Source organism: Acanthaster planci, linkage group LG18 (assembly GCF_054643075.1).
Source record: "Acanthaster planci isolate LZ-2023a linkage group LG18, COTS_SCS, whole genome shotgun sequence".
Taxonomy (NCBI): domain Eukaryota; kingdom Metazoa; phylum Echinodermata; class Asteroidea; order Valvatida; family Acanthasteridae; genus Acanthaster; species Acanthaster planci.
In genome coordinates this window covers 4,130,607-4,144,308 of record NC_141794.1, presented here as the reverse complement: position 1 = coordinate 4,144,308, position 13,702 = coordinate 4,130,607, and the positions used below count along the sequence as shown (strand labels likewise).

General features: G+C 40.4%; 1 protein-coding gene across 1 annotated transcript; it reads left to right on the top strand.

Annotated features, from left to right (window-relative positions):
• The first annotated feature begins 970 nt into the window (after positions 1–970).
• Positions 971–12,150, top strand: LOC110978976 (solute carrier family 15 member 4-like). The gene is made up of 8 exons (XM_022234378.2): positions 971–1,424; positions 3,615–3,822; positions 4,268–4,437; positions 4,921–5,138; positions 7,741–7,927; positions 8,236–8,436; positions 9,550–9,681; positions 10,502–12,150. Exons 1-8 carry the CDS (start codon positions 1,046–1,048, stop codon positions 10,777–10,779), a joined length of 1,773 nt encoding a protein of 590 aa, XP_022090070.2. The 5' UTR covers positions 971–1,045; the 3' UTR covers positions 10,780–12,150.
• The last annotated feature ends 1,552 nt before the right edge of the window (positions 12,151–13,702 follow it).

The window sequence follows — 13,702 nt, the reverse complement described above, 5'->3', positions numbered from 1 at the left end:
CCTCTTCCTGTAGTTTTTCTGCATACTCACAGACTTTCTGTTTGATCTAGTCTAGGATTTAGCCAGAAAAAAATTGACGATCCCGTTAACAGCCGTAAACCACTGCTGATATCGCTTTTCTGTTATAACCAAATGCAGAAAAAATGAAACCTCCACAGGACACACTGTGTTTAAGGTTAAGGCAATATGCCCTGACATAAATTGCAACAATTTGGACTTTTCAATATCCCCCTCATAATTTTTTGACTGCTCCTGAAGTTAGAGTTGAGGTAAGGAAACTGCCCCCCAAAAGATGCTCTTGAAAATATGAAATGACCGCTCTCGTAAATAAGAGAGAGATTACACAAGGGGGCTCTTGTAAGGGGTCAATTACACTGGGTTTTATTTGGCATCGGTTTACACAACGGTGCTTGTAACACACTAGTAAACCTGCGTGCGTAAACCTATGTACATACACAAATTAAAGCATAAGTTTTAAAGAACGCAAAGGCTGACTACGCCCCAAGTGTAAAAATGAAGCGTTTGTTTGTGCCCATGAATTTGCTTGTACTGCGGTAGGGGACGTGCATTTTGAAAGGTTACTGGTCCCCAAATGCATTTTTTTTTGTGCTTCAACTTGCATTAAAAAATCACGCAGCTTAATTTCATCAACATTGACCTAATGCTAGTGTTTTGTTTTGTTTTGTTTTTTGTCTAAGCTAGATTAGAAATAAGGTGTGTGATATCCTACATTGGTATATTCACTTCACAACGCACAAGTTATTTAGCGGGGGGGCTGCGGCTTGTACCCATATCATATGCATCTTTTCATGACAAGATACGCATTTGGACTACTTGGTAGAAATTGACTTGTGTACTTTGTTCATTCTAATCTTGCTTTCATAAGTGTTTGCTCTGGAGTGCACCCGTATCTGAGCTTGTACTTCATCACTGTTTATCATTTTAGACATATGCAATATTTGTAGTAGTTATTCCTGGTCGTCACATGACACTGTCACGGGTGCGGATGAGCTGAAGCTCAGCGGTGTCAGACGTATACATCAACATGGCGAACAAGAGTCCTGAAGGAATCAACAAGCCTATGAAAGTTTCGGCCAAGGATGGAAGTGCAGAGAAATCGGAGACGGCCTTTGTGGATTTACCGGCCCCCACCGAATCCTTTGGCTTCCAGCGAGATCGGCTCGGAGTGGTCCTATGCATACTCGTGTGTGAATTGTGCGAGCGGCTGACCTATTACAGCATCGCAGGCAATCTGGTGCTTTACTGCACCAATAGCCTGAAATTCTCCAGTGCCGATGCGACCACGATTTCCCTCATCTTCACGGGAACATCTTACTTTTTGCCGGTGCTAGGTGGATGGATCGCCGACACGGTATCGGGGAAATTCAATGCTATACTTGGAGCCGCTCTCATTTATTGCATAGGCAAGTGCATATTGAGAGACACACTCTTCCATCTGTTCATGCATAAGTTTTGACAGTCATGATGAACATCTGAAAAACAAAAAAAAGAAGTCAGGCATGTTTTTCCTCACAGTAGACTCAGGTTTTATGGGCTAAGTTGGATATTGGTTGCCAACAGTGTATTAGCTGTCACAGTAGTGGTTCACCTAATTATACACATTTACATCGCTTTCCATGCCGTTTCCATTTGGGAAAAACGTTAATATTTTTGAATCAAGGAATAAATGATGTTACAGTCACTCCTTGAAATTAGTGCTCTTGTTAAAGCAGTGTCCTCTACCTGGCGCGTACGACTCGCCTGAGGAACAAGGATGATCCTAATTGTTGAACGGCCAATCCGTTTCACCATGTGCGAACGGGACTTTTGAGCTCCAACGTGAATGGCAATAATGTTATGTCATATAACATGAGTTTCACCAATTAATCAACAAGAAACTACATGTCTGTAAAAATTACCGAATTTGAGGACGATGTGTGGCGGCAAAGAACACGTGCTGTGTTCAAGGTAACTCATGTACATATATACATTCAAGGAGTTCACGTGGAATGTTTCCGCTATTCTCACGCGTCGTATTCAAAACTGAAAATTTATCAAGTCGGTAAATGGTCGACCAACCGCAGGAGAGCTGCTCGGGCGGGTTTTTTGTTTTTGAAATTTTTCAACCTTGCAATTTATTTCTTGAGCCCCAAAATATGTACGGGGGCACAATTCTTGAATTTGGGCCTCGGGATTTCATTATTTTCACCTGAGTTCGTTGTTTCTAGCAGCCCTGCTAAAAACTGTTACGCATGCCCAAACATTAACCGGTTCACATACAAAAGGTCCTAGCGTATACATGTATGGGCGTCAACCGGGGCCATTTTTGCCAGTAATTTCGATACAAAGGAGTTGCTGGTTAGGATTTTTGTAACCTCATCTCTTTTGTAAGTGTGGTTTCCCCCCAGCAATTTGACTTACCCAAAAAAGAATGTAATCCGGTAGTTCTTTTCTGAATAGTGTGAGCTCCCAGATTCAACTCTAATTACTCAAGAAAGGCGCTTCCAGATTATTGGGGATGTGAGGGTCCACTTTGTAGCACCGGTCGTGTGTGGGATCGTCTGCCACACTTTGAGTCTACCAAGCACAATGTTTGAATATGTATGTTCACCCTTTCCGTTTAGTTTGTGCGCATGCGCTAAAATTCTGTTGTTTGTTGAAATGGCGACGCCAGCCAGCAAACAACTATAAGTGACATTTCGGAGAAAATGGAGTTAAATATGTCTGTGTGCATTACATTTAATCAAAATTTTGAATTGCTCCCCAGTTTTTCCGCACATCTGCATATATTAGTAATTGAAAAAATTATTTGAAAGGGGATATCATGTTATGTTTAAGCTATCGCGGATTGTCCTTCATTTGTTTCACCAATTTCAATTTTGGCTATCTGTAGATTGATGGTCGGCCAGGATTAATTTGTGAACATGTACATTGTACTCCATATGCACTGATACGGAGAAATGTTTCTTGTGCAAAATGTTCAATTCACATTAACCTGAAAATACTACCGATGTTTTTATCAGGTCTCAATACAGAACGTTTTTTTCGTTAAAATGTAAAAATGGTTTTAAAAGGGAATGACAGTGGACCTACTTTCTTTCAAATATGCATGGTCGTGTTTATTTTCAAATCTCTTTCAGAGTTTGTTTCAAATTTTGTGTTACTGTTTCCTTAAAATACGGTGGTCTATTGTTGTCTAATCACTTTTTAGTTATCATGTTATGTCCGTGAACTTTGATTGTATTTTATTCAAATAAATTATGGTCTCCATTCGCAGAAAGAAGTGTCAGAGCGGTGTCCCCCGCAGTCTGCCTCAAAATCCAAGGCAAAGTGATCGATTGCACATGCGCTAACTCTCAATTAAGTGGTGCACAAAGGCAGAGTAGTGAATGCACGTGTGGATACATCAACCGCGGAAATGAAACAAGAATTCTTAAAACGAACAAAAACGAAAATTGTGGTGTTAACATGTCATCCAGCGCCAAATGGTTTTGGGTGAGGTACCCAACGTCCCCGCTCAAACACGATCAAGTGTGGAGAATAAAAAGTCTGAGAAATAACAGTCCCAAAACTGTATTTTTTTCACGTTTCATTGTCTTACTTCTCAAAACCAGGCACAACTTTACTTCCACTGATCTCCATCGATTACACCAAGTACGGCCCTCACCTCGGGCTTTCAACCGGCCAGCAGCGAGGCTTTTTCCTTTTTGGTATTGCCATCATTGCTGTCGGTACAGGAGGCATCAAATCCAACGTTGGCCCTTTTGGAGCCCAACAGTTGGATGATAAGGGGGAAGGTGCGGTCAAAACCTTCTTCAACTGGTGAGATTCTGACATACAGCTGTAGTTGACGAGTTCAATTTACGTGCGTTGAACTCTTATATTGCTCAATCCTTCCTTCACCTGGCGCAGAGAAGATTGACAATTGTTGGCGCTCACGATTCGCAGAACCACTGGTACTTTTAGGTGGAGGCCTTGAATGAATCCTTTTCAATGTGAATCGTAAGGAACCCTCAAGAATTCTCCTCACATATTGCCCATTCTCATCTTGGTGCCAAACTAAGTGATCGGTAAAAATAAAGAGCAAACTGAACTTTTCAAAAAAAAATTAAAACAAAATCAGTGGGAAAGGGCATTAAAATTTTATTGTAAGATTGCTACGTACACATACGATGATAGGCCTACATGTAATACTTTGGTGTTTTGCATGTATTGCCATTAATCTTTGACTTTTTGATAATGACATGTCATTAATTTTCATGTAAAGGTTCTACTGGTTCATCAATGTGGGTTCGGCTGTCGCCTTTTCAGCTGTGGTGTATGTGCAACAGGAAATTGGGTTTGATGTTGGGTTTGCCATTCCAGCATGTGCCCTTGTTGTGGCAATTATCATGCTTTTGATTGGTCGAAAGTGGTATCGTATGAGGCCGCCAGAGGGTGAGACCATTTTTTTCTCCTCATTTCTTTAGTTAAGGTGTAAGACTCTGTCCATCCCTCACAACAATTTCAAACATTTTGAATTTTCACTTGAGTGTTTGAAACTTACAAGTGTGAAATCACAAATGGCAGGTTTATGATTTGTTTCAAGTGTCTGAATGATAAGGCCCACAACTTGCAGTTATGTCTAACATGATCCAATTCCAGTGTAATAGCACTGCAATGTGCATATGCTATGCAAGTCCCAGATTTGATGCTTGTTTTGCTTTTGAAGGGCTTCGTAAGATAAACATTGTTGAATGAAATATAATATGTGTTTAACTTTGCTGTCGTGCATTTTTGTTGAGTTTGGTTGACAAGTGTGGTTTTTGTCTCCTCGGAAATGACGGCAATGATCGGGCATCATTTTACCACGAAGACCAGACGCAGCAGAATCAATTTTCCCCTAGAATTTCACAATTTATTTCACATTTTTCCCTCAAGGGAGCGTTTTCACAACTGTTGTCAAAATCATCTGGGAGGCTATCATCAGAGGACGTAAGCCCGGTGCAAGGAAAGACAAGAGGACCAGCTGGCTCGATAGCGCCAAGCAGAGCTTTGGCGGTCATTTTCCCGATGTTAAGGTCAACGAGGTGAAGTCCCTGGGAAGAATTCTACCTGTCTTTGCTGTCATCATCTTCTACTGGACTGTGTACAACCAGGTGTGTAGGTTATTTTTTGTGTTCAACCAGCTCACATTTGGTAGTGGACGAGTCATGTGTATGATATGAGGAAGCTTAGTAAACACCCGTTCTGGGGTCGCACAAAACCAAACAGAATTAAGAGCGACTCGGGTCGACCCAACTTAAACTTTGGTTTCAGAAAGACGAAATTAATACACACACACGTGCATTGCGTTGGGCCCGTAAAAGGAACGACGTCTTTCTGAGCGCCTTCAAGTGTCGATCCCTCGCCTGGTAGCACGCCAAGTCGCTCCTATTTTTTTCTGACGTCTATTTTTACTTTACGTAATTCAAAACTTGCTTATAATTTGTTTCGGCGCGACTCTAGAACGCCTATCAAAAACCTGTGTTGGACATATTAGCCTGTGTCCATGAGAGTGGTATGTCTTTTGCCTAAACAGGTTAAAGAACTGGCTGACACATCAACCCATCACAAATACCCTGAACTCCCAATGTTCAAAACCGTTAGTTCGGGTTTTGTAAGATTGATGTAGTTCCTTGCTCTTCACTTAAAATCCTAGTAGGCCTATATACCACACGCTTGGAGCTATCTCATAGGCCTACAGTGCATTTCTTATCTCTATTATTCATTTTCAAAACTATAAAAGGGAAAATGTATATGTTTGCTGAAATAACCATGCATTTAAAAGTCATTAAAATTAAATAAGCTGCACACTAAATTACACACATCAAAACAACTTACACATGTAACAATGCACATGCACTTTGCCCATCTATTATCAATGATGTACGATGCAATCTCTATATGGAAAACTTTCACCACATTTCGCGCAGAAGAGAATTGACCGCTGTGCAGCAACTTGTGTCGGCCTTGACCCCCACACCCTAATTGTTTATCTCCAGTCAATGGACAGGGCCATTTCCTGCAATGGGGGAGCAGAGAATGTACATGTAAAATCATGTAAGCTTTGGACTCCACAGAAAACGCTTTTGGCGTTCCTCTTAATACTGTAGCGCCGGCGGGTCCGGCCGGTGGGGGCGCCAGCTCGGACCCGCATGGAGTTGGCTGGCTGCCCGCGCTGGTTGCGAACGGCCCGCGGTTTTCCCGCCTCGCGCCTGCGCAGTCCCTGCCTTCAGGCGTCATGTTAAAAAGGTTTGTCGGAAGAGGACATTGTGGTGCTGTCAGATTGCGACAGAATAAAGCAGAGATTTTTGTGACCAGAACAGTGAGTTGCACCTGAGTGTCGTTCTTACAGCGTCGAATCCTGTGCAGCGGGACACGCTACAATACATAAAAATCAACAATGAAGTGAAAGAAAAATCCATACATTCCTCGTCCACGAAGGAAGGAAATTCTCCATGTCTCATCAAATCTGTACACTGCACTGCAAGCAAATGCACGAGGCACCACCCTCACAAGGCAGGTTAATGTTGAAATTAATACACAACACGGCATCTATTTTTGCTTTAGTAAGCGAAAATTCGTGTGGTTTTCTCAATGAAAAGTGTTGTGAGCATCACAGCATAACTGATTGTTATACTATTAATTATTTTAGGAACTGCTACACAAAGCAAACGACAATTGTGAGAAAGATTGAAACTCCTCGAGAGCAGTTGTGTCTTCTTTCGTGTCCACTTGTGTGAGAGGATTGCAGAACCAGACTACATTTACTTGCATGTATTACGGGGTCACCAACAAACACGAAACGCTCCTTATAATTGGAAAAGCCACACTTTATTCTCGGCCAATCAAAATAACTTTTACATAAATGGAAAGAGAATCTCTTCTGTTTTTTTTTTATTTGGCGTCCGAGATGGCTTAGTACGATGGCGTTAACATTTTCGCCGTTCCAATCAGTGAGCAAACCCACGGGAGAGGCATTCATTTTCCTGTTGACCTCCATAGGAAATACATTTCTTTTTACAAATTTTACTTGATTTTTGAATGAAAAACGCCAGATGTTCTCAGCTGAAATCTTCGTCGGCGTTCAGACCAACATGAAGGGAGAAACCAGGCTCTTCAGTATTGAGCGAGACGGTGAAATAAAGATTTGCATTTTTTTATGAATGAAAGCGTGCTGAGTGGGGCATTGTGAGCCTGGTGTTTCCCGTGCTGTGGGTCTCCCTGTCGATGCTGTTGAGCAAATGCGCGAAAGTTTTCCATATCGGGGGAGGGGGTAGATTTGTCCTTTAAAACACGTAATATGCCTATTTAAAGTACAATAATTAATTCGTAAAGCATATTGTCTAGCGAGGAATATGAAAGTGAAGGACTGTTATCAGGCCACTCATGTTCAAAAGGCCTATAAAACGGTTCATACTTAGTGCAAAAAGTCCTGTTTATTAAAAAAATATCTGGCATCAGATAAGGCTGAACTGTAGCACAAAGGTGCACAAAGAGCAAGCTTTACAATTTAACAGACAGACACTGCATTGGATAGAGATAACCGGAGCAAGGAAGAAGACCTTGAGAAGAGCCTGGTAAAGTAAGGGATGGGGCTATTGCTGAAACGGTTGGTTTTGCAGGAGCATTCTTGAAGGATTCACTTTGTAAGTATTTTTAGATTTAGTGAACCACTTGTTAAATCTTATTTTTTTTTGACAAATTACTTGTTCCCAGATGTCCACAACCTATTTGCTGCAAGGTGAGCGTATGCGTATCGTCTACAATAACTTCACCATTCCAGTAGCTGCTATTAACCTCTTCGACATTGTAATTATTCTTGTCCTCATTCCTTTTGTGGATCGTGTCTTCTACCCGTTTATGGCCAAGCTTGGATATCCGCTCTCGTCACTGAGGAGAATTGGTAAGAATAATAAAATGCTTTGTATATGGATCATTAAATTGTGTGGAAGTGAGCAAGAAAGCAAAATTGGTGTTGCACACTATTTCCATAAAAATTTGCCAAGACTGAAATTAATTTAACTTCCCCAACTTATCCCGGAGCAAATACTGTGAAAGAAATGACAAACAGGAAAGTTGTCATCGGAGGAATAAACTTCAAGCAAACAACATGGAATTCATAGTTGCCTTCCAGGAGATGGAACAAGCTTATGTATATTTAGTATTTATTCGGAAATATAGACGAATTGTATTACACTTTTTGTCACGCAGGTATTGGAATGGTCTTGGCTGTATTGTCCATGGTGATTGCTGCCGGAATTGAATTTGCGCGAAAAGCAAACATTGAGGAGTATGGATACTTCAAACAGGAATTGGCCAACAAAGCTTTCAATGCATCTGAGTTGTCAATTTTTGCACAGATCCCTCAGTACACATTGATAGGAGCCAGTGAGGTGTTTACAAGTATTACAGGCAAGTGCATATTTATACGATATCTTGCAAGCATACAGGGCATCTATATCTTGCCACCCAAAGAGCTGCCTCTAGTACCAATTTGTCGGCATAGCACGTTCTTCAGAAAAAGAATAGGAAACGTATATAATAGTGTTCCAGTTTAGTGTAAGGGTAATTCACGTTCATACCCGCATCACGACCAGTTTGTGTGGCTCTTTGCACAGTAGTTCCAAGATGTCCACAACTTCTTGGCTGCAAGGTGATGAGTGGAGTATCCGTCCACGTATTACATTCCTTAACTATTCGATACCACTTTCAAGTTGGTTTTTGTAGTCCATGTTCTTACTTCCGCAGGAATTCCCAGCCTCCTGTGGTTGGCTAGAGCGTCAAGGTGGTCTCATGTAATTCTTTTTTGTTGATTGTAGTGGGTATCGTTTCTGTCGTTTCGCATGAGAGGTGGGACAACCTTTGGTCACAGATCACGTCATCTGATTGTTTTTCCAAATGCTACAGATGACCCACCCAATACCTCGTGACTTTTCCTAAATCCTCGTGCTGCTACTTTTGGAGGGGGGTTCAATCTTGGAATAACCCCAGGCAGTCACTGAAGCCAGCCTGAAACATCCCCTGTCTAATGTCTTAGCATGTGTTTGCATACACAATCCCCACTGCACATGGTTGTGAAGAAAATATCCCCTCCCCTATTGTACTAGTGAATCATGCCTGTGAATTTAGACCAATGAGATACTGTTTGGGATCATCAGCGTGGCGTGTATGGGGCTGTATTGCTGACGCTACAGCAGATGGTTTATAAAAATGTTGCCTTACAATGTCTGTCTGCTGATGGATATATATATGAAAAACAGGTACAAATGATAAAAACATTTGTTTTCGTTTTTTAACATTGGTATGAATGTGCCCTACTTAAAATCTATGGTATCCTCAGTTCAGAGTTTGCATATCCAATTAGTCTGATTACAAGCGATGTAAATAGGAGCAGAGGGGCATTGGTGTGCCTTTTATGTCTTACATTTTTTTCTGGATCTTTCCACTAACAAATTAAATCATAAGATATCCAGTTCAAGAAAGATGCTTTATTTTGTTACCTACAAACTTGTTTCCTTGTTGCAGGCCTGGAGTTCGCATATTCTCAATCCCCAAAAGCTATGCAAGGAGTAGTCATGGGGCTCTTTCTCTTAACATCTGGACTTGGCAGCTACATTGGATCACTACTCGTTGTAGTCGTAAATGCAATTACATCAGGCAAGTCACATATGAGTTTTTAGAAATGGTTTACTTCAGTTTGTGGTTAACACGGAAACTTGGAACTTGGATCAAGAAACATGTATCTCTGCCAAATTAACTACTATCGTTGACTGAAGCTATCTAACAACCCTTTTGCAATTTTTCCACAAGGCTAGAGTCAAATTTGACTAAAATGCTCATTGTATTGACTTTTGCACATACATTTTGTATGTGGGAAATATGTATGTATTTATGTATTTGCATAAGTACGCTTTGAATTTGTTAAACTGTTACTGTATCGTGTGGGTAAATGCAAGTTCCCATGAATAGGCATTCACGAAATGTCCAGCACTAAAACAACATTCGTAATACCTGACTACAGTACTAAGAGACCAAGTTACTATCTAGAGCAGATAATAACTAGTGTCAAGCTTGAATCATGTGAATGAATTACTTCGTACATGTATATATCAATCTGGTTCAAAAACCTGTCAATTCCCCCAGCATGTGATAAGTTGTAATGGCATTGCAATCACAGACCATAACATACAATAAAATGTACGATAAAGTTTCTGGGGTTCAGCTTGCGTATAGAAGGGGCAATACGTAATCAAAATCACCAAAAAAAAAAGAATTCTCGACGTTGGAAATTTTTAGAGAAAGAATTCCTCCCATTTGGTTACTAGACCGTGGTTTTCACCCAACTCTTCATTCTTCCAAATATTCAAATTATTTTGGTCTGGGAGTCAAACACACTTTGGTGTTGAAAACCAAATTTGAAAATGCAGTTGTGTTGTAAAGAAGGAAAACCACCTGCTCTTTCGATTTGTAATTACAGAAGATGAGTGGATACCCGATGAAATCAACTACGGCCACCTCGAGTACTTCTTTTTCCTTCTTGCTGTGATAATGACCATCAATTTTGTCTGCTTTCTGTTGATTGCGAGGGGTTACGTGTACGTAAAGGATGCTGAGCTCATCTTACTTCCGGAGACCGATGATGAGAGCAGTAGGAGGAGCAGTCTTGCCGGGGGCAATCGTCGAAATAATCAGAAAGATACCACACCCCTTTTGATGAATGATGATGTAGCACCTACTTCATTTACAATTAACTAGTGCACTATAATACTATTTGAGCATCTCCACCAACATCCGTGCTAAGTTGCTAACATCCTTCAATGTGCCGGTGTAGCCAATTCACAAATTATTTGAGCACAAAATAAACTCTATATAATCATCTTTTCTATTACGTGTATCTGTATAAGCAGATGTTTCCCAGCAACATAAATCTACCTTCGTTGTTCCAGATCCGCACAGTATTTTTTTCGGACAGTTTTGCGTTTTTCGTTTGTTATTTATTGATTGCCTTCTCACACCTGTATACTCCCTTCAAACACCCAACCCCCTTAATTTTTCATGGATCTGCTGTTGTCATATGTGTCTATAATTGCCCTCTTGTTATCGTCTATACATTGCATACCCCGTCGGTATATTGTGCTGTGTTACTTGCTTTGTATTTTCAGATTTTCGATATCATCCTGTATATTAGTTATAGTCGAATAAATAAATGATGATAAATCTTATAAAATAAACAGTACAGAACAACTAGGCCCAAAGCAGGCTGAGCTTCACTGACAGTAGCCTACCTTGAATGTAAAGACAAAGCACTCCATTGTTAAAAATTGGTCCCAAAAACTTAGTTGACGAGACAAATAAACAAACAGTTGTTCACAGCGTCCCCAGTTGAAAATACTGATTGATTAAATAATCCTTAACAAAGACGGCACCTAGTTTTGCAATCATAGAGCGCAAAATCAAATGACGCCCATTGTTATGACATTATCGCGCACGCTTACTTTTGTAATAAACGACATAAGCTTAAGCGTCAGTGAACTGCCCATTTTATGTTAATTTTCAGTATTTTTTTCGAAAATAACGTTCATAATGTTTATAGTAATTAAGAATTTTCTTGAGGTTCGGATGTGATTTTTTATGCCTGAAATTTCTTCTGGATCTTTCCACTATAAAATTAATTCATAGTTTTGCACTCATGGGCATAAATGGCCATGGCGGCAAGAAGCTCAAGCTACCCAGTAAAAATGTACATGGGTACAAACTTTAGATTCTCCGAGGTTTTCCATTTTTGTCTTAAAGAAATCCCATAAGTAATACGTCCATTTCTTTCTTACCTAAGTGGGGTATCTGACGTACGAAATAAAGAATTGACTAGAGATTGGCGTTTGAGTTTCCAACGCATGAGTGATCAGTCAAATTTTCATTTCGTGTGACAATGCCTCTGAAACATGCATACAAATTCATCGATGATGTCATTGTGACGTCACTATATGAAACAAATGTTTTTGAAAGGAAATTGTTAATCTCAATGGGCATATAATTGAAATGATTTATATTAATTTCCTTTACTTTTATAAATATTGAAATAACGACCTAATAAATTTACTTTCAGAGTACCCAAAACACCAAAAAGTTATTGCCTTTTTTGTTTTCGCTTACTCAGTCGCTGATCACTTTTAAGGCTGTCAACTTTGGCGTACGTGTAGAGATCATTGGTTGGCCCAAGCCAACCGCAGAAATTCAGGCTTGCCACCTTTACATTTTGTTCCCCTTATGTGGGGCCATCGAGCCGCCTTCCTTACCAGACACCAATTACGTACTGCATGCCCAGAGCGTGAATATCATCAATGGATGTTCTTATAACTACCCTCTGGCCCAGACAGAGCCTCCGGTACCTTTGATTGGTACTACTGCAGTGCAGCAAGGAAGAGGAGATATTTATAGAAAGGCTTGAGCAAGCTAATCTGTCTGCGTCTGCTATAGGTGTCATTTTAGGAGTTGGATTTCTTGTAATTGCCCTTATTACAAATTATGAGTGGTTTCAATAGCTCTAGTTGGTGGTGGTGGGGTTGGAAGTGGGGGCAGGTGCAAAAAAGTCACCAAAGGTCATAGAGTACAAGGGGTTTTTTTGCGTTTTAATGTAATACTTGTATGTCTTTGCCCTGGTTGTAGAAGAACATTTCATACAAAAAAATAGACTTTGAAAAAAAGAACAAATCATTGGAAGTGCAGAGTTCATAAAATTAACTTTTATTTCCTTGCTTTGAATTCCTCTGTATAAAACTAAGTGGAAAAGTCATATCTTTTGTTCTCAAATAAATTTCAGTGTAAAATAATTTCTCTTCAGGACTTTCACATTATTAGCGTATTATTCTGCGTATGCCTTCTCGCGGTGTCTGTGCGCTCTCGAAGGTCGCTGGAGGCTTTTCTTCGGTGCTGCTTGCATTCAAACAGTACTAGACACACATGCTGTCTACATTGAGGTAGTTATAACGACCAATTTTCAAATGATTACAGCAGCATTTCGCTACAGACATCAACAGACAAAACTGTTATACCTTTTTAGGTACTTTGCAAGACGACGGATGGCACGATTGATTTCAAACGGATTTTTAAAGACTGAAAAATATAAAAACTCAAATTGCTTTTTAACCCTTGATGACGTCATGATGAAGTAAAAGTAATACGAACCCTTTGGGATCAGGCTCTATGTTCCCAGTTATAATATCATATCCTAAGCAGTCTCAGAAAGCTGTGGGAAATGAAGGAAGACGGACAGAAAGAAATGAAGACTTCTGTGAGTGACCGGTATGTCCCTGAAGTTTGAACTGCCCAGATACACTTGCCGCCATTTTCAATAATATTCGCGCGTGCATGATCAGTGGCAAGCAATATCACAGAGCTGATTAACAGTTAGCGGGAAAGTCGTACTTACTAAAGCAGAAAAAAAGTATCACCTAGTAAGTGCTGCTTCATGTTACCACGTTAAGCGGTTTCTTCCCTCCAAGGTTGGCCCACCGTTTGCCATGTTTACTGCCCACGGTCTCAATGAAATACATGGTGTCTGCTTAGCAGCACCGTGAAATTTGGCCCAGGTCTACTACATTACCATAAATACTCTCATTTCGAGCCCCACTTTGAACGGATCGCATGTATTTCTCCTTCCAGCGCTTTATTCACAAAA